A 22,100-nucleotide genomic window follows, 5' to 3' on the forward strand; every position below is an offset into this window, starting at 1 on the left:
ACCCCCAATAATTTTGAAAAGTTGGCGCCTATGAATACTACTACTACTATTTAGCGCTACAAAGCATATGCAGCGCTGCACAAACATTGAAGAAAGACAGTCCCTGCTCAAAGAGCTTACAATCTAATAGACAAAAATAAAGCAAACAAATCAATTAATGTGTAGAGGAACGAGGAGAGGAGGGTAGGTAGAAATGAGAGGTTACAGGTGGCTACGAGTCAAAAAGCAATGTTAAAGAGGTGGGCTTTCAATCTAGATTTAAAGGTGGTCAAGGATGGGGCAATAATAAATAAATAATTAAAACCGTTAACTTTCTTACAACATGTTACGCCTCTTGTTTTTATTTACATAACCTCGCCTACGCTTTCCTGAACGACGGCGAGGAGTCGCCAGAGCTTTCAGCCAATGACGGCCTCCTCGTAGTGGAGGGGGGCGGAGAATTCTGCAGTGTCCGCGAAAGTACGAGCGTCTCCGCAGCTCGGGTCACTTCTCCCCGAGGATGTTCTCCCTGCCTTTCTATTAACTCCCTCCAGTACGCAGTGCGTCACGGCGCTTCATGAATAATAAAGTAGGGGGGTGGAGCGAAAGGAGAGGGGAGGTGACGCGTGCTGCTGACGCCGCGCGTGTGGTGGTGTGGCTCTGTTTCTGGTATTGCTGGTGACGGTGGTTGGTGTCCTTTGGTTTGTACGCTCCTTTTCCCCTCATCTACTCTGCTGAGCTCGCGCGCCGCGTCCCAGTTAGTCGCTGAGGGGGACTGGGAGAAATGGTCGCAAGATGGCGACGCTGAAGGAGGAGCGGAGCTACGGGCTCTCCTGCGGTAGGGTGAGCGACGGCAGCAAGATCTCCGTCTTTCACGTCAAACTGACTGATAGTGCCCTGAAGGCCTTCGAAAGCTACCAGAGCTGCAAGGTGAGGGGGAGAAACCTGTTACCACAGACTCCTTAGTTCCGAGAGCGAGACGAGGGGGAGGGGCATGCTGGCTGGGGTGGATGTTTGATTCTGCTGTTGCTATTTCGACACCCTCCATGGGTATGATGTGTGGAGTACTCTTGGCTCCTAGCTAGCAAGGGTTTTCTCCGAGGGAGATAAAAAGAAGGGGTGGTCTGCTCAGGATCTAGGGAAACTGTTTCTCCAGGCTTTATAGCTTTCTCTTTAGAAGGTGGTGGTGGAAGGGGACACTGATCCTTTCCGAGCATCCCTGAAGTTTGTCTGGGGCCTCTTTCCAAGGAGAGTCCCCATCCTCCCCCCCCCCCAACACCGGGGCAGAGGACGTGATGGACGCTTAGTGATATTTGCTGTACTGTCCTGGGACTGGGAGGGGGAAATTTGCTCGTTTCTATAAAAGATCTCAGTGCTGGCTCCCAGAATCCTGCTGGAGGTGGTGCTAGAGATCGCCTGCTTCCCCCCCCCCCCCCCCCCCCCCGAACCACTGGTGTGGGCTCCTGATGCAGGAGGGCTTTGGGGAGGAAAAGGTCGGAAGAACACAGCAAACAGGCAGGAGGGGGGGAGGGGTGTACGAAGCATCTTAGTAGATAGAGAACTTTTCTACTGATACCACCAGTGATCCTGAGCAGTGGGAGTTTTTTTTTTGTCTTTAGTGTAAAACTTAATTATAAGCTTCTACAGTAGCTAATTGGTAACTCACCTTGAGCTCGGATTTGACATAGAGTCATTTTTAAGTTGTTACAGCTGTAACTGTGCTGGAGACCTAGGTGGTTTGGAGGGATGTATTATAGTGTGTGTGTATATATATATATATATATATATATATATATATTACACTTGTTTTGTTTTTTAATGGGGGGGGGGGGGGGTGTTTTTGCATATTCTAGTGTTTCTCGCTCTGCAGTGGATATGTATTTTTGTTTCCGATCTAATTTAGGCTTTGAGGGTATGGTTACTTTTCTAGCTCCAAGTTTGTTTTTGACGAGTGGAGGGGAGCAGAGCTGAATTGTTGACCTGATGTAAGGAACAGACCCATCCATTCAGGCCTTTCTTGAAAGGCCACATTCATAATATGTGTAGCAATCTATTTTGGACCTCAAACATGAGCATTGACTAGCAAGAGCACTTCTGCTTATTCTCTTTTTCAGTAGTGAAGTCTTGGTCGCTAAGATATTTAGGGAAGCTTTGATTAGTTTTTGTTCAATTAAATTTACTATAGCAGTTTTTAGCAGTTCTCATTTTGAAAAAAGAAAAAAGTAGACATTTGAAGGATTTGAAAAGCTTTTCTATTGCTTGAAAATGTGCTGGTGACTAAGCAGGAACATGGCCATTTCCACAGCCTCCCTTAATCTGTTTTTCCTGGGAAGACAAATAAGGTATGGTATCAATTAGCATGTTAAGGTAAATGATGGATACTAAAAATTTATATTAGTGTATTATGTGCAACAATTGGGAGACCTTTGCTTTCCTTGTCTTTTTTACTTGGGTTATAAAAGGCCATAAACTATTTCATATGTTTATTTATTTAGATTTTGCTCACACCTTTTTCAGTAGTAGCTCAATGTGAGTTACATTCAGGTACACTGGATATTTCTCTGTCCCAGGAGGGCTCGCAATCTAAGTTTGTACCTGAGGCAATGGAGGGTTAAGTGACTTGCCCAAGATCACAAGGAGCAACAGCAGGCTTTGAACTGGCTACCTCTGGATTGCAAGACTGCTTCTCTAACCACTAGGCCACTCCTCCATGTTGCCATGGTACAGTTTTTAATGTGGGATATTGATCTTACGTGATAGCTGGGTCAACTTCATGTGAGTGAAGAGTTTTTTTTTTTTTTTTTAATACCTAATGTTTGTGAATGTGATTTTGAAATTCTTCCTTAGTGGCTATGCTTCAGTGAACAAATGAAGTGAGCTGAAAAAGGCTAGTGGCCATTAACAGAGGTTGGCAGATAGAAAGCTGTTATTTTACCAGTCAATGACTAGATTCAGTTCCCTGGCTGATACCTTTTTAACGCATTAGCTTACCTATTTATTTTATCTTTTGTAATTCTGATTCTTCTTGATGGACAAACTAGGGGCCCTGTTTAGTAAGACACGTTAGCGTTTTTATCATGCCTACAATTAGCACGTTCACTAACTGTGTAGGCGTCTATAGGGATATTGTAGGTGCATACATGGTTAACGTACGTTACAGATGCTAACACACCTATAACGTGGCTTAGAAAACAGGGACCTAGGTGAGGTAGCCACAGATTAGTGAGCTCATCTGACTTGGTGCTATCAGGTAGGTCACCTGTGCATGGTTGGCTTATCCCACTGTCCATGAAGAATCCCATTACTGGTAAACAACCTAGCAATACACTTTTATCTTTGTAATGGGCTAGAAAACCCAGACGAAGAAGGGCAGCCTTCGAGGGCTGGTCAGGAGGTGTGTTGAGTTGTGTCCAATGAATTATCGTCTTATTTTCTTTTCCATGTTTTATTTTGTTTCTATTGATTACTTTTAAAAGTGGACTAACATGGCTACCACACCTCTCTAATAAAGATGCTTAAAACATAAACAATAAGTTTTGGATGTTACTGAATTCTGTCTAGATTGTAAGCTCTTTGAACAGGGACTGTCTTTTTTGTGTATGGTGTACAGCGCTGCGTATGCCTTGTAGTGCTATAGAAATGTTAAATAGTAGTAATAGTAGCTCACTATTGCATTTGGTTACAAGTTATGTAGGGTAACTATCAAAATATATTGAATGCATCATTGTAATTTCAAATAACATATCAAATTATATATACAGACCATAAAAATACCTTTTAAAATGTACAGTAATATCAAATAGGACAGCATAAAAAATGGTCGTTAAAAGCTAAGCTGTGATCATTTTCCTGAGAAAAAAAAAATCAATTGAATATTCATATATATATATATACAAGGCATTCTATAATTTTGGTGTTAATCTGGAAAGAACTCTAACCACAGAGCATAAGAGGGAACCATAAATCTCGAGTAGGTACCTGACATATTGGTGACTTTTCAACTAGGACAGATCAGGCTGCCTCAAGATCTTGAAAAAAGTGATTTTAAATCTTAGTGGGCTCATTGGCCTAATGGCTTGCAAATAAAGATAATTACCAAGTTACTAGAAATATTAAATAGGATGGTGGTTCCCAAACCTGGTCCTGGAGGCACCCTAGCCAGTTAAGTTTTCAGTATATCCACAATGAATAGTCATGAGAGAGATTTGCATGCAGAGGAGGCAGTGAATGCTAATATGTCATGACTATGCATTGTGAGTATCCTGAAAACATGACTGGCTGGAGTGCTTCCAGGACCAGGTTTGGGAACCACTGAAATAGGGTAAAATGTTGTCATTGCTGTTAAAAAAAAAAAAAAAAAAAAACATGAATAACAGAGGTATAAACTTTTTATCCAGTTGTGACAGTAGCTCTTGTGAGTTTGGGTGTAGTGACTCCCTCTGGTATAGCATTTTCTTAGCTGTTGCCCAATAACCAAAATTCCTTTTTTTTTTTTTTTTTGAGTGACATTATCATCGTATATTATTTACGGTCTAGCTCTGGAATACATGATTCCTTTAATAGACCTCTCACCTAGAAATGCCATCAACACAGCCCGCACCTATCTCCAACTTCATTATCCGTCTTGCCGGGGTGTCAAATACAAGCTTCTTTTTGCCTCTACTTTTCACTACTCCAGCCCGAAGACTTGGAATGCTTTACCTCTGAACCCAAAATCTCAATCTGATCACCTTTTCAAGAAGATGTTGAAAACGTTCCTTTTTGAAAAAACTTACTCCATTAGTAATCCTGCTGTTTAGTCACCCTAATTGTTGTTAGTGTTCTCTCCTTATTCTGCTGTAAAATTCATGTGTTGAACTTCTCTACTTTTGTAATTCATGTAAGCCACATTGTGTCTGCATTTGTGGGAAAATGTGGGTTATAAATGAACCATAGATAAATATATAACATAGAGGTGAGAGCAGCTGCCTGACAACCAGGATCAGATCCCTCTATTGCTCCTTGTGATCTTGGCAAGTCACTTAACCATGTATGGCCTCAGATACAAACTTTGATTGTAAGCCCTCTGAGGATGGGGAAATACTTAGAGGCATATTTTCAAAGCACTTAGACTTAAAAGCTAGATAGTAACCTATGGAACTTTGTAAGTCAAAGTGCTTTGAAAATGAGCCCCCTAGTGTACCTGAATGTAACTCGCCTTGAGTTACTGCTGTAAAGGTGTGAGCTAAATCTAGATTATACTAGATCCCTGTATTGAACCCTGTTCAATTTTATTATTTGTGGGCTGCTTATGATTTTAGTCAATATTAAAGTAAATTAACTAGATGTATTCATATATGTGAATGGTAGATGACACTTACTAAGCTGTTTGTAGCTGGGCTGCAGCTGAAGACAGGCAAATTTCAAACATGATTGTTTTAACCTGTTAAATCACTTCCTTTGAGCTGCTGAGTCTACTTTGTTGCAATTTTATTTTTGGTGTTGTATCGTGTATAATCCTCAAGGGCTATGAGGAGCATGCTAGAACCTTAAACTTGTCAGGCTTTATAGTTTATTACAAATGGCTGTATCGCTCAAACTGACTTGCAGAACTGTTGGCTAAAAGCACAGTTTGGAAAGGAACTCCAGCTAATATGACAGGAAAGAGCACAAATCATACAGACAAACAATTATTTAAAGGAAAAGAGAATGTAAACGGAGCGTGTATGTTGTTTGAGCAAGGATTTGTTTTTATGTATTTTCTAATTTAAGGGAAATATATCAAAATAAGTATAATCAAATATACAATTCACAATCAAAATCATACACCTTATTAGGAGGAAATGGCAGACATTCTAAATTTAGTATCTGGAAGATCATAATCTTGAGTAGGTTAAACCGCCTTGAACTGGCAGTTAGTGAAGGTGGTATAGCAAGTGTGAAGAAATAAAAAAAGCTATAACAAATGAAGAGGAAAGGGACATATATCTTCAAATAAGAAAAAAATTAAAATCTGAACAAGGAGTAAGTCTGTTTTTTTTTTTTAATTGGACAAAAAAACTGGGTCAGTATAAAAAATAATTTGGAAAACAAAGAAAAAAGGTTCTTCCAATACCTTGCACATGATATTTAGAAGGGTACAGTTTCTGTAGTATAAGTTGGGTGGTAACTCCTGCTACATCAAGGAAAATAATTACCCATCTTGAGTACTTCCTTTTTCTCGATCTCCATTCCAAAAGTGGCCACCAAACTTGCCCTGAAAGAGATCCTGTGAAGATGCTAAAGAATTCATAAGATTATCTAACAGACCCTGGGCAACATCCACCCAGTCACTGTTAGGAGAGGAAATCTAAAACAACTTCATATAAAAATAGACAAAATTAGGTAGTTGCAGAATTCTGTTAAAGTAAAAGTAAATCCATAACAAACACATAGATGAGAGTAAATGTGCTAGAAAATTTAACATCCTTATATATAAAGCATTCTTAACAGTCTATTAGATTTAGTAAATGGCACCCAGATTTGGGCGCTAAAAGAAAAATGCAGTTGGGTGCTGTTTATAGAATAGTTCATAGTGTCAGGATCCGTGCCCAACTTTTAGGCGCAGAGATTTACACCAGCTGAAACCTGGTGTAAATCCTTGTGCTTAAATTAGATGGGGATCCCTGAAATTGAATAATACTGCATGCATCTGTAGTGACTGCCCCTGACCTGCCCATGCCCCACCCATGGCTTCACTTTTCAGTTGCACTCTAAAAAAAAAATAATTTGTTCATCTTTAAAGAATAGTGACTAGCAATATGTACATGTAAATCCAAATTGCCAATTAATGCCAATAATAGTTCCCAATTGGTGCTAATTGGCTTAACTCAAGTTGGCGTGCACAATTTTGAGGGCCACTTCTAGAATTTGGGGGTGTATCTTTAATCCATGTGGCCGTAATTGCTTGCGTATTTGAAACCTGAAACTGAATCTGCCTATTGCTCCCTCTATTTCTTACATTCTTAAATCATAATCTTGAAGTTTTATAGTTTTCTTGAGAAAAGGCAGTCTTCTTCAAGGTGTATTGACTCAATCAAGCTAGCCTTGTTCATTAGCATCCAAATATCTTTCATTGATATGTTTCCTCAAGTACCCTTTTAAGCTGAAAGACTTTTTCTGAGGACAAGCAGGCTTCTATATTCTCACAAGTGTGTGACACCGATCCTCATGGTCCGGTATTAACCAAAGCTAAATGAGTTTTGTGGCGAGTGAGCTGCGCTGCACCACGCACTTGAGTGGCTTCCTGCCTGTCGCACGAATGCGGTCTCTGTTCTTTTTCAGCATGAGGAGAAGGTGATTTTCTTATCACCCTCTCCTCATTCGCTCGATCTAGAGAGCTATTTTTTTGTTCCTTCTGGTTGTTTTTTTTTTTTTTTTTTTAATCTTTATAATTGAGCTCCTCTTGTTGAAACCTTTTTTACTTTCCTTTATCTTCCTTGGAGTTCTTTTGCCCAGTTTTAACTTTTATTGTTTTTCCGTTGTCATCGGGCTGCTTTTAGGCTCTGACTTCGGCCGGACAAACCTTTGCACCAGTTGGTCAAGCAGCAGAAGATGTGTTGAAAGTTCTTGGCCAGGGGCACTTATGACACTTTTGATGTGGCATCTAGGATCTCTGCTCAAAGTATAGCAATGTGCAGATTCTCATGGCTGCGTGTTTCTGACTTGGAACATTCTGTTCAGCAGCGGTTAGTGGATGCCCCTTGCCAGGGGAATAACCTTTTTAGAGAGAAGGCTGAAGAGGTCATTGACCAAATAAAAAAAAAACATTCTGATACCATCTCTTCTCTCTCCCGCCGGGCGCCTTCTGCATCAACCTCCAGGTAGGAGGACATTGGCAAACCAAGGGGGAGTTCCTACTACTGTCCTAGGCGTAGGTACAATTCTTCGGCTCACCAGCCTACTCGGGCTCAATCCCACCGTTTGTTCCCGTCAACAGTGTGCACTTAAGGCCCCTGCTGCTCCCTTAGCAAAGCAAGGGGTGAGCTTTTGACTTGGTCCAACAGAGAATAGCCACAGTAAAAGTGTCCGTCCAGGACAACTTGCTGATTGGGTGGAGGTTTAAAATTTTTTCACTAAAGGTGTCCTTTTAAAACCTCTGACTGGTGGGTTCTTCAAATAGTCCATCTCAGATACGCCCTCAGTTCGCACCTTAAACCTCCAAATTTTCCACCAAGAGCTCATTCATTCAGCTTTCAGCCTAGGCAGGTTCCTTGCAGAGGAAATCTCCGCCCTTCTGAAGGTTCATGCTCTTAAACCCATTCCACCAGGGGAAGAAGGGCAGGAATTCTATTCCAGGTACTTGTGTAGAAGAAAATGGGGGAGATGCGTCCCATCCTAGACCTAAGGGCCCTGAACAAATTCCTAGTCTGAGAAAAGTTCAGGATGCTTTCCCTGGACACCCTTCTCCCAATGATTCAGAAATACGATTGGCTATGCTCTCCGGACTTACTTCTGGTGGGCTGGAAGTATCGGGATGTGTCTTTGGTTTAGGCTGGGAACACATCATTTTCAGTACCGCGTGTTGCCTTTTGACTTTTGGCCTTGTGTCAGCTCCCAGGGTCTTCACCGAATGTTCAACGGTAGTTGCAGCATCCCTACACAGACTGGGAGTCCATGTGTTCCCGTATCTCGATGATTAGCTAGTGAAGAGCACCTATCCAGATGGAGCTCAGGAGTCCATGCAAATGACTATTCGGGTGCTCGAGCTACTAGGGTTCATTTTAAAGTACCCCAAGTATCATCTGCACCCTGCCAGTGATTGGAGTTAATTGGAGCCCTGCTCAATACTTAATGGTTTGAGCCTGCCTCCCGGACATGAGAGCGGACAATGTCAGCTTGTTGCAGCTTGGCAGATGTCAAGATTGTTGAGTCACATGGCTTCCACTGTGTACATTACACCCATGACACGACTTCATGTGAGACCAGCTCAATGGACCCTAACTTCTCAGTGGTAGCAAGATACGGGGAGTCTAGAAGATGTTATTCAAGTGTTCCTGGAGCTTGTACGCTCCCTTCAGTGGTGGACCATTCGATCCAATTTGACTCTGGGACTTTCATTACAAATTCCTTGGCCACAAAAATTGCTGACGATGGATGCCTCTCTCCTGGGATGGGGAGCTCATGTAGATAGGCTTCTCACTTGAGGAGCTTGGTTCTCCCAGGAATCGACACTCTGAGGAGCTTGGTCCTCCCATAAATTGACTCTTCAGATCAATTTCCTGGAGCTCTGGGCAATCTGGGAAGTCTCTAAAGGCTTTCAGAGATTGGCTGTCTCGCAAAATTGTTCATATCCAAACAAATAGCCAGGTTCGGCACCTAATCACAACACCTCTACTCAGGAAATCTAGACTACCCCAACTTGACATTTCGTCCTTTAGATTGTAAGCTCTTCTGAGCAGGGATCGTCCTTAGTTATTAATTTGTACAGCGCTGCGTAACCCTAGTAGCGCTCTAGAAATGTTAAGTAGTAGTAGGTTGCAATGTATTACACCAAAATGCAGGGGGGGCACAGATCATGCACTCTGTGTCAGGAGGCCATCCAGATGTGGCATTGGCTTGCCAGCATGGCATGTTCCTTTAAGCCACTTATCTGGCAGTGGACTGAGCAGGATAATGCAACCTCACGAGTGGTCTCTCAATAGGTCTTAGACCGTGAGATACTTCCAAGCGTGGGCACCCACTTAGTGGATCTTTTTGACACTCAGAGCAACCACAAGGTCACTCAGTTCTTTTCAGGCTTCTGGCCCATGACAGGCTAGCATCTGATGCCTTTCTCCTCAGTTGGGGGACAGGTCTTCTGTATATGTATCCTCCCATACCTTTAGTGGGGAAAACTTTGAAAGTCGGGCAAGACCGTGAAATCATGATTCTGATCTTGCTGTACAGGCCGCTGCAGATTTGGTTCCCTCTTCTGGAATTATCTTCCGAAGAACCGTGGAAATTGGAGTGTTTTCCGACCCTTATCACGCATAATGCGGGGTCACTTCTACATACCAGTCTCTGGTTCTCTCAGCTTGGATGTGTAGAGCCTAGAATTTGCTTCCTTGGGTCTCTTGGAGGGTGTCGCCCAGGTCTTGCTGTCTTCCTGGAAAGATTCCACTAAGAGGTGCTACTCTTTTAAATGGAGGAGGTTTTCTGTCCTCTTTCTTGTCCTACACAGACCCTATTTGAATACCTTCTACACTTATCAGAGTTTGGTCTGAAGACCAACTCCGTAAAGGTTCACCTTAGTGCAATAGTGCTTTATCAATGTGTAGAAGGTAAGCCTATCTCTGGACAGCCTTTAGTTGTTCGCTTCATGAGAGGTTTGCTTTTGTCAAAGCCCCCTGTCAAACCTCCACCAGTGTCATGGGATCTCAACATCTTTCTCACTCAGCTGATGAAAGCTCCTTTCGAGCCACTGAATTCCTGCCATCTGAAGTGCTTGACCTGGAAGGTCATTTTCTTGGTGGCTGTTACGTCAGCTCGTAGGGTCTGTGATCTTCAGGCCTTAATAGTGGATGCACCTTATACTAAGTTTCATCACAGCAGAGTAGTCCTCCACGTTCACCCTAGTTCCTTTCAAAAGTGGTGTTCGAGTTCCATCTGAACCAGTCGATAGTCTTTCCTACATTTTTCCCCCCCGACCTCATGCCCTTCCTGGCAGAAGCAGCTTGCATACCTTAGATTGCAAGAGTATTGGCCTACTACATGGAGTGGTCAAGGCCCCACACACAGTCCACCAAGCCTTTTGTTTCTTTTGTTCCCACCAGGGTGGGGGTCGCCATCGGGAAAACAGACCATTTCAGTTTGGCTGGCAGCTTGTATTTCCTTCACTTATTCCCTGGCTGTGCTGGCCTTGGAGGGTCATGTCACATCTCATAATGTCAGAGCCATGGCTGCGTCTGTAGCCCACTTGAGGTCAGCCTTCATTGAAGAAATTTGCAAGGCTATGACGTGGTCTTTAGTCCACACATTCACATCACACTACTGCCTTGAGCAGGATACCCGACAGTTGTTTTGGGCAGACAGAATTGCAGAATCTATTTTGGGGTCTAGAATCCAACTCCACTCTCCTAGGCCCATTTTATTCTGTTCTAGACTGCACTCATTCAGATTCTATATAGTTTCATGTTAATCTGTGTTTTAAGTCCTCACTGTTATGAACTCCAGTTGACCAATGTTTGTTGTTTTTAGTGAGCTTGGATGCTAGCACCCTGGGTTCCCTCACCTACCGGAGTCCCAACCTCAGATATATTTGAATTTAGGAGGGAGAGGAGAAGCTCTCAGTGTGGGGTTAAAAGAATCCCCCAAACTGGAGGAAGGCTGAGGAAGTACCAGTTTAAGATGAAAAACTAGAAGTTATGAAGTAATCCATAGGTCCAACAACTGGAGTAGTAATTCTAGGTCCAGCATGGGTTTTAATTGTCACAAGGAAGCAGGAATTGACTCAATGTTTTGCAAAACAGTCTCATGATGCTTTCTAAATCTCCTGAAGTGGCACCAACGGGGTTCATTCCCCTTTGGTCTTGCACCCAATGGTATTTCGGAGACTTTCTTTAAGGTGGCAGAATAACATAACATAGTAAGTGACGGCAGTTAAAGGTTTAAAACTTTTGTTTAATAATCAATGCACAAAAAAGTAGCACAGCGAATAAAAAGATGTCATATTGGGGGTGGGGCTTCTCTCCCATGCCACTCTTCCACTGTTCTCACATCAGGTGCTGCTAACGGATCCCTACTTCTCACACTGCCGACCTTGCACTCTGCACTCCTGACGTTCTCCAGAACCTAAGGTGTGTTAAGAGTCACACAGAGTGAAATCAAAAAATGAAAAGCATGCCAAAATAGATAAAACTTGGATGTCAAGGTTTCTTTCCCATTGGTTTTCATCACCAGGTTTTCCATTTCTGTTGGCTACCTGTGTGACTTGTTCTCTTACTAGGCTAAAGTAAAAAAAAAAAAAATTTGATGGCTTACCTGCTCTTCCTGTGGCTCAAATACATCACACAACACATTGCAGTCCCCCAATTTTATTTTAGTGAAAGTCATAGTTCTATTTTTACAAACCTTGGCATCATTTTTTAAAACGCATTGTGATTGGCTCAGAGGTTTCCAGGTCTCTCAGCTGAGTGAAAGATGGCCAAAAAAGAAGTTTTATTATTCCGAGTTCCAAAAAAAGAGCCTGCAGCATCGGAGCCTGTGATTTAAAAAAAAAAAAAATAATATATGAAGAGCGTCCATAAACGCAGTGAAAAGCTTTGTTAAGAAGAGAGATGAGAAGAAGACCTGAACGAATTGTACTTTTCCAAACCTGAGGGGAGGGGGCTGGTATAACTATATGATATGCTGTTCTCAGAACCAATCATACTGTAGATACGCAGCTTCTTTCTTGCAGTCGCTGAGGTTGGCTTTAGCCCGCCTTCTTCCGTCAGTTCGCCGGCCCGGGTGGCTCCTCCCCTGGTCTACGCATCTTACACACGCATACCATACAGGGCAGGCTGGCGGACCAATGGGCAATGGCCTCGTTGCTGCTGGAGGATGGGTCGGCGTATAGAGGCTGCCCCTTTGGCGCCATCGCCTCGGTGTCTGGGGAAGTGGGAGAGTAACGACGCTTGCCCTGGTGGGGATAGTAATTAAAGGGGAGTGAGCTTGGGGAAGGTTGTGCTGCCACGTGTCTCTGTACTTGAACCACCCTCATCTCAGACCCACTTGTCAGCGGTAACTTCACATCTCCGTTCGCCCAAACCAAATAGTTTTTGGTCCTTAAAAATTCATTTGCGTCAGTAGAGGCTGCGGTGTTCGTATGGGACATATACTTCAGAAAGTTGCCTGAGCCTCGGTCCTCCTACAGAGAACGTCCATAAAGGACACTCTGGCGAACACTTGCGCAGAGCAGACAGCATAACGCTTTGCTGCTCTGCGCATGCCAATTGGCCGACTGTTTAACGTTGGGATAGAGAATGCAAGTGAGCTACAACGAGTAGCTCGTTTGCATTCCCTTTCCTTGATGCATAGCCGTTCCCTACCGATTTTACTATGGAATTCGGTAGGGAACGGCTTTAACGATGACTTTAGTGCATCCTGGCCTCAGTCCTTTTTATCCTAGCTGTGTGAAAGTGTGTAGTTGAGAGGAAAGGGGTATTGAATAGGAAGACTTTTTTTTTTTCATATTAGTAACCAGAATTCCCATTTTGTCTGTTATAAATATAGAAATTACTCTATATCGCTATCCCTGTGGTGACGAGAAGTTTTCAGTTGATAGGTTAAAGACTTAAAGTAAAAGCATCTTTATATGCCCATGAATAGCAACATTCAGTCTTAAAGTAATAGTGGTATAAATTTAAAATAAGGGTGCCAGGGGTCACGTGATGCACGACTAGAGGAAGGACGTCGTCGTGCAGAGCTCCCTCCCTATCTGCAACTATTTGAGTCTCTCATTCTTTAATCGGAGGGACCCCACTTACGCAAATCATATCGCTGAGTGTGGGAAGTGTTACAGACGCTTTTGGGAAACGCGGAACGCGAATTACAGCAGCGGATGGCAGCAAAATCCGGCAAAAAGGAAGGAGCGCGAAACCGAGCGCCAGAGCAAAAGATGGCGGACGCAGCTGGTGGGGCTTCTCCGATGGTGGGCTCCGCATGGGCTGCGGAGGTGGCGGCGGAGGTCTCCTTGGTGCTTGAGGCATCCGTGGATTTAAAGCTACAAAAGATAGCAGACCAGTTACAGGGCATCGACGGTAAGCTGGATGGTATACAGTCTGAATTTGCCCAGTATAAACAACGTTTATCGGACGTAGAGGATGCGGTCCAACAACAGCAGAGCTCCGGAAAGGCCTTGCAGCAGAGGGTGGACAGACTTGAAGCAAAGCTGGAGGACCTCGAAAACAGGGCGAGGAGGAGCAACATTCGAATGGTAGGGCTGCCAGAAACAGTCAAGGACAGCGAATTGAGATCTTTTTTGGAGTCCTGGCTTCCCAAGGCCCTTAAACTGACATCAGCAGCAGGCCCGCTACGAGTGGAGCGTGCCCATAGGTTGGGGCCAATGCGTAAGGAGGATCCGCGCCCTAGAGTGGTGATCTTCAAAGTTTTGAATTTTGCCCATAAGCAGGACATATTTCAGGCTCTCCGGAAGCTAGGGCAGCTGAGATATGAGAATGTGATGGTGCGCTGTTTTCAGGACTATTCCAACGCGGTATCTTTGCAGCGTAAAGCATTTCGAGAGGTCTGCCAGCTATTATTTTCCAGGAAGATACAATTTGCTCTGCTATACCCTGCCCGCCTGAAGATTTGGCATCAGGGATCTCAGCAGTTTTTCACCAAAGCTGAAGAAGCGTTGAAGTTTGTCCAGCAGGATTTGTCTGGTGTAGACCCGGTTTGAAGATCTGAACCCTCAGACACGGGGGTATTGAGTGAAGAGCAGAGAGACCGGACCTGGTGTGCGGCTGATGTGCTGTGGAGGCATGATGGCCCAATATGGACATTTAAGTATTTCTTTTGCAGTTCATGATGTAGGAATGGCCTGCCTGTAATGCTATGTGTGTAGTGCGCAGGGGGAGAGTTTTTACAATGGGATGTTTTTCTCTTCTTTTTCCTTTTCTCTCCCCCTCTTTTTAGTGTTGGGGTGTGTTGGGGATTCAGTTGTATGGGAATGGTTGGAAATATGTAAAGTTGTAATAAAAATGCGCTGGAGAATGTGAGAACATTACTTATTTTAATAAGATGGGGAGGGAGCTCGCATGATTTGGCTCTGATAGGACTATGAAGGGTAGATCAGGGACGGGGTTGGGGTTTGGGGGGCTAGGGGTTAGGGCGGGGGGGAGAGGGTTCGGGAGATGTCTGGGGTTCCCATGGAAGAGGTTGGATTGGACCAGAAGAGTGTGGGGAGGGTGTTCACGGGCTGGGGGGCACTCTCTGAGATTTTTGATTTGGGTCTGTTTTATAAGGAACATCAAAGAGTACTGGGTGTATGGGTTCACTTAAAATTCTATCGTGGAATGTAGGGGGGGTCACTTCGCCCATTAAACGTACTAAGGTACTGCAAGCATTGCAAAGGCAGAGGGCGGATGTGGCACTCCTCCAGGAGACGCATTTGTCTTCAGGAGAACATGCGAAATTTAAGCAAAGTTGGGTGGGATCTTTGGTGGAAGCTCCAGCGGTAGGCCGTAAGGCAGGGGTCCTGATTCTTTTTCGCAAGGGCATACTGCTCCAGCTTAAATCAGTTAGGGCGGATACAGAGGGGAGGTGGGTCTTGGCGGAAGTAGAGATTGGGGGTCGCTCATTAGTATTATGTAATATATATGCCCCTAATGTTTTCAGTGATAGCTTCTTCCAGGCTTTGATTAAGAGACTGTCTCCGTTCGCAGGGGGGGAACTGATGTTAGGAGGAGATTTTAATTTGGTGTTTGATCCCCTAATGGATCGTTCCAGTCCGGGTGTCCAGAGTTCGGGAGGAGGAAGCAGGACATTATCATCTTTATGTAAAGTGTTGGAGTTGGTTGACGTGTGGAGGCTGTTGCATGCCTCTGAGAAAGATTTTACTCATCTTTCGAGGGCACACGGCTCTCAGTCTCGCATTGACTACTTGTTTGTCTCCCGCTCTTTATTCTCACAGGTGCAGAAAGCAGAGATTGGTCCGTATGCGGTATCTGACCACGCCTTGGTTTGCTTGCTCTTGGTTAATACGGCGAAAGGCCCAGGCAGTCGGTTGTGGCGGTATCCATTGGAGTTGGTGAGGGATTCGAAATTTCATGATTATTTGTCAAGCCGATGGGATGATTATGTATATCATAATAAAGCACATGAGGATCAACCAGCTCTCTTTTGGGAGACAGCGAAGGCCGTAATACGAGGGGACATTATCTCATATCAGGCGAGAAGGCGAAAGATGAGAGATGGAGAAATAATGTGCCTAAGTGCTCTAGTACAGAAGTTGCGGAGAGTTTATGGTCGTTCTCCCACATCCAGGGGCAGGGAAGCATTATTGGAGGCGCAGAAAGAGCTGAACGAATTATTACACCAAAGAGCGGTCAAGACACAGAGTTATTACAAATATCGCTTATTTCAATACGGTAATAAGGCGGGGAGGTTACTGGCTAGGATGCTTCATAGGAAGGGGGGGGGTCAGAGGGGTGCTGCAGGTGAAGGCAAGGGATGGGCGGATGATGCGGAAAGATGAGGACATAGCGGATACTTTCGGGCAGTTCTATAAAGCTTTGTATGCATCAGATCCAGATGAATTGCAGGACAGTGATATGTATTTAGACAATCTAGAGCTCCCTCAAGTTTCTGATTGCCAGCGGGCAAGACTGGATATACCATTCACTGAGGGTGATTTGATGTTAGCTTTGCAACAGTGTGCTTCCCACAAAACTCCTGGTCCAGATGGTTACAGGGTTGAGTTCTACAAACAATTCTTTGATAGAATCAAATCGCCACTAATATCCTTGTTTAACTCGATGGTGGTCAACCAAATGATCCCCGACACCTTTAAGGAGGCCCAGATTGTAGTGCTTCCCAAAGAGGGGAAGAATGCGGTGGAACCGACATCATATAGGCCTATTTCGCTTATTAACGTAGATGCGAAGTTATATGCGAAAGTTTTGGCCAATAGATTAGCACTGATTCTCCCGTCCTTGGTTGATGGGTCCCAGGCTGGATTTGTGAAGGGAAGGAAGGTCCGCAGTGAAGAATATTAGGTCAATTTTGACATCCCTGGAGGTGGTGGCCCAGAAACGTCTTTCTTCACTTTTAGTCAGCTTTGACGCAGAAAAGGCGTTTGACAGGGTGAATTGGTCCTATATGTTTGCTGTGTTGAGACATTATGGTTTTGGAGCGTTTTTCATAGAGGCAGTTCGAGTCTTGTACCTGGAACCGCGGGCCTATGTTTGGGTGAATGGAGTGCGCTCCGAATCTTTTCGGATTTATAGAGGGACGCGGCAGGGGTGTCCCTTGTCCCCTCTTTTATTTGTTTTGACTCTGGATTCTCTTCTTCGGGAAATTCAGTCCCATCCTGAGATTAAAGGTGTGCCGATAGGGGGTTCGGAGTTCCTACTTTCGGCCTTTGCAGATGACTTGCTGGTTCATCTCTCTGAGCCACGTGCTTCTTTGTCAGCCCTTTTGGAACTTTTTCGTGAATTTGGAGACTTTGCGGGGTTCCGACTTAACTATTCTAAGTCTTTTGCGCTGGCTTCGGCGGATGCTGTACAACAGGAGTGGGGGGCGGAGTTTCCTCTCCGTTGGGCTCAGGGATCTTTTCAATATTTAGGTTTGAGGTTATCCATGCGAGTTTCTGAGCTTTATCAATTAAACGTCGCTAGGTTGTTACAAGCATCAGTGGAGCGGTTGTGAGCCTGGAGATCTCTGCCGTTGTCGCTCAGCGGGAGGATCCAGTTGTTTAGAATGGTGGAGTTCCCCAGATGGATATACCTGCTGCAGATGTTGCCTTTTTATTTGAGCAAAAGTGATTTGCATAGGCTCAGAGGGGCAATTAGACGTTTTTGTTGGGGAGGGAAAAAAGCCAAGCTTTCGCTTGATGTATTGCAGGGGACATGGAGGGAGGGGGGATTGGGTATACCTGATTTGAGGCGATATAATTGGGCATGCCTTTTGCGTTACTTTGAAGATTGGTTTTTGGCTCGAGATGATTATATTTGTAGACAATTGGAAAACCAGTATTATGCGCCTTGTCAATTTTTTTTTCTGCTACTGGCACCTGGCAAGTTGATTCCGGTTTCGTTGCGTAATAGCATCCTTTTGACCCCTCTGCGAATGCTTTGGCGAGATATGATGCGGCTGTTTGGATTGAACAGATGGGTGTCGGATATCCTCCCCATCCGGGGGAATTTATCGTTTCAGCCAGGTTTGGATAATGTGGTTTTCCGGAGGTGGGCAAGACAGGGCATCACCAGGTTAGAGCATGTGTTAGATCTACAGGGTATGATGTTGAATCTGGGAGCCCTTGGATTGGGTTTTGACCTGGGGGGTATCTTTGCCTACAATCAGCTAAAGCACTATGTGGATTCATTGGATAGGGTGGCATTGGGGTCGAGGCATTGTCATTTTTTGAGACAGTTTTTCCACTCCATAATGGGAGAACGCCTTTCTATCTCAGGTTTGCATAAGGCATTGGGGAAGTATTGGGGTAAAAAAGATCGGGACCTACTTCTTCAGCGGTGGGCGGGAGATCTCTCGAGGCCCCATCTCTCTTTAGATTTTGATATTTTGACATCCAGAATACCTAGTCTTACAGGTAACGCGGGGTTAAGAGAATGTCAGTATCGGATCCTGCATAGGGCCTATCTCACAAAGTCTCAGATTTTTAAGATGGGAGGCGTGTCTACGCCCTTGTGTGAGAAATGTGGGAGGGTCCCGGGGTCTTTCTTCCATTGTTTGTGGGGGTGTTATAAGGTAAGAGGTTTTTGGAATTCCATGGTTCACTACTTAGAATCACTTCTCGGATCGAGGGTCATGTGCTCCCCGATGGGAATTTTACTAGATAAACACGAGGTATTTGTTTTACAGAATGGAAAGGCGCGTCTGCTGATCAGGAAAGCTTGTTTGATAGGCAAAAGGCTTATAATGAGTCAATGGGTGGGGGACTCCCCTCCGGACTTTTGGCATTGGAGGATCAAATTACATGAGCTCATGTTATTTGAAAAGAGGGGTGTGGGGTGTTCCCCTAGGCGACGGAGGCAGTTCCTGGATATTTTGGGGCCATATATTGATAGCTTATCCGCCAAAGGGAGGAGTTTGGTGGTCAATTCTCTTTAGGGTGAGAGTGTTGAGTAGGTAGTTTGGTTGTAATTCTTTGGGGATCGGACATCTCCCTGGGAGGGGGGGAGGGAGGGGAAGAGGTTGGGGGTAGGGGGGTTTATGGAACGTGTAACACTTTAGATAATAAGACAGTTGTTTTGATGTTCGTTAGATGCTGACTTTTTCTTTTTGTCGACGGGACGAATTCGAGGAAATGACCTTGGTGCGCACAGTATTGGTGTTGAGATGTTTATTATAAACTGTTGGAACGGAGCAGCACGAAGAACAATACCACAGACACCTCATTCTGCCCGGTTGAGGAACTGTGGCTCACGGTTGAGGCACTAAGTCTTTCAGTCTGGGACTTGCAGAAACAAGGTCCCCTTTGTAGGTCTATGTTGCTGATGTCTATGCTGCCTCATGAGCACCTGATTTTACTTGTTTTCTTGTTGCAGGTTTTTGATGCACATTTGGACTGTTAATACAAGATTTCAAGAGAGAAGGTTCCAATAAAAAAAAAAAAGGCTAACAGGCGAATGTAGTAGCGTGGGAGGGGGGATTATCAGGATAAAAGATCGATGACTATAAGTAGTAAATTGTTTTTATCTATGTATTCATATAGGCTTGTGTTGGCAACGGGTAGAATGTAGATTTTGACTTGCATTCTCATTAACAAAAACTGTTGAACTTCAGGGTAAAGATGCTAAGGGGGGTGGGTAAAGGGGGGAAAAATGATGTAAAAGATTGATGATGCAGTTAAGAAGTCTGTATAGAACTCAGATAGGTTATTACGATCACAAAGTGTTTGATTTCATTGATTCTGTTCAAAATGTTGAATCATCAATAAAAACCGTTGAAACATAAAATAAGGGTGCCAAGCAACAGTTTCAGAAAACGTCTTCTACAAAAGATTCAGAATTGGTTGCAAGTAGGCTTCCTTCTTTCTTTAGCCCCTCTGTATATGGCAGGGACTGCTTGAATGAAACTTACAGTGGGGGAAATAAGTATTTGATCCCTTGCTGATTTTGTAAGTTTGCCCACTGACAAAGACATGAGCAGCCCATAATTGAAGGGTAGGTTATTGGTAACAGTGAGAGATAGCACATCACAAATTAAATCCGGAAAATCACATTGTGGAAAGTATATGAATTTATTTGCATTCTGCAGAGGGAAATAAGTATTTGATCCCCCACCAACCAGTAAGAGATCTGGCCCCTACAGACCAGGTAGATGCTCCAAATCAACTCGTTACCTGCATGACAGACAGCTGTCGGCAATGGTCACCTGTATGAAAGACACCTGTCCACAGACTCAGTGAATCAGTCAGACTCTAACCTCTACAAAATGGCCAAGAGCAAGGAGCTGTCTAAGGATGTCAGGGACAAGATCATACACCTGCACAAGGCTGGAATGGGCTACAAAACCATCAGTAAGACGCTGGGCGAGAAGGAGACAACTGTTGGTGCCATAGTAAGAAAATGGAAGAAGTACAAAATGACTGTCAATCGACAAAGATCTGGGGCTCCACGCAAAATCTCACCTCGTGGGGTATCCTTGATCATGAGGAAGGTTAGAAATCAGCCTACAACTACAAGGGGGGAACTTGTCAATGATCTCAAGGCAGCTGGGACCACTGTCACCACGAAAACCATTGGTAACACATTACGACATAACGGATTGCAATCCTGCAGTGCCCGCAAGGTCCCCCTGCTCCGGAAGGCACATGTGACGGCCCGTCTGAAGTTTGCCAGTGAACACCTGGATGATGCCGAGAGTGATTGGGAGAAGGTGCTGTGGTCAGATGAGACAAAAATTGAGCTCTTTGGCATGAACTCAACTCGCCGTGTTTGGAGGAAGAGAAATGCTGCCTATGACCCAAAGAACACCGTCCCCACTGTCAAGCATGGAGGTGGAAATGTTATGTTTTGGGGGTGTTTCTCTGCTAAGGGCACAGGACTACTTCACCGCATCAATGGGAGAATGGATGGGGCCATGTACCGTACAATTCTGAGTGACAACCTCCTTCCCTCCGCCAGGGCCTTAAAAATGGGTCGTGGCTGGGTCTTCCAGCACGACAATGACCCAAAACATACAGCCAAGGCAACAAAGGAGTGGCTCAGGAAGAAGCACATTAGGGTCATGGAGTGGCCTAGCCAGTCACCAGACCTTAATCCCATTGAAAACTTATGGAGGGAGCTGAAGCTGCGAGTTGCCAAGCGACAGCCCAGAACTCTTAATGATTTAGAGATGATCTGCAAAGAGGAGTGGACCAAAATTCCTCCTGACATGTGTGCAAACCTCATCATCAACTACAGAAGACGTCTGACCGCTGTGATTGCCAACAAGGGTTTTGCCACCAAGTATTAGGTCTTGTTTGCCAGAGGGATCAAATACTTATTTCCCTCTGCAGAATGCAAATAAATTCATATACTTTCCACAATGTGATTTTCCGGATTTAATTTGTGATGTGCTTTCTCTCACTGTTACCAATAACCTACCCTTCAATTATGGGCTGCTCATGTCTTTGTGAGTGGGCAAACTTACAAAATCAGCAAGGGATCAAATACTTATTTCCCCCACTGTATGCTACCACAGGTTTTAAGGATGTGAGTGTTATGTCTTGTTAGAGCACAATTAGAACATCTAAGGAGTTGAAGTTTCATAGTGAAGTGGAGGAGTAGCCTAGCGGTTGTAGCACCGGGCTCAGAATCCAGGTTCAAATCCTGTTGCTTCACATTATGGGCAAGCCTTTTTAACTATCCATTGCTTCACTGACAAAATTAGTCTATAAGCCCTCTGGAGGCTAACTACTGTAGTGTATATGAATATAACTTTCCTCTAGCTACTACTGGGCTAAATCCAATTAAACTAATAAAAATGTATAGAACGTTGATAGTGTAAAAGTTTGTTTTATATTAGGGTCTTAGGGTTGTATCATCGCTTGGGTGGGTTACCTACCAGAATTGTTTATAGTGTGGCAGTGGTGGGAGTTCAGTTTATCACTCTTTCCTTTTGAGTTAGTACTGAATCCACTGCACAGCATTGTGTGTGGGGACACCTTGTTAGTAAGACATTCAACTGAGACCTGCCCGGTCTTTAAAAGGGTAATTCTATTGAGTAAAGGAAGTCATTTCAGGGCCCTAGTTAAATTGCAGTATATGTTGAGCAGTCTGGCATCTGTCAAAATTTACCCTGTAGAAAGTACCTTTTATGTATTGTGCTTTTTTTTTTTTGTTTGTTTTAAATAAAGGTGGTGTGGGAATCATTTTCCATGGGTTTTTAGGAACCACTGTCTTGTAATTCCTAAGGGCCCTGTTTACTAAGGTCGTTATTTTTAACGTGCCTACAATTAGCACGCGCGCTAACCG

The 22,100-nt window shown here is 44.2% G+C and overlaps 1 protein-coding gene across 1 annotated transcript in view; it reads left to right on the plus strand.

The window, feature by feature from the left end:
• Positions 1-588: 588 nt before the first annotated feature.
• ELL (elongation factor for RNA polymerase II) overlaps positions 589-22,100 on the plus strand; it is a 321,380-nt gene continuing 299,868 nt past the window's right edge. The window contains exon 1 of the mRNA XM_030217262.1: positions 589-909. Within this exon, the coding sequence (XP_030073122.1) occupies positions 775-909 (135 nt within the window). The 5' untranslated portion in view covers positions 589-774. The remainder of the gene's footprint in view (positions 910-22,100) is intronic.

Source organism: Microcaecilia unicolor, chromosome 11 (genome assembly GCF_901765095.1).
Source record: "Microcaecilia unicolor chromosome 11, aMicUni1.1, whole genome shotgun sequence".
Classification (NCBI taxonomy): domain Eukaryota; kingdom Metazoa; phylum Chordata; class Amphibia; order Gymnophiona; family Siphonopidae; genus Microcaecilia; species Microcaecilia unicolor.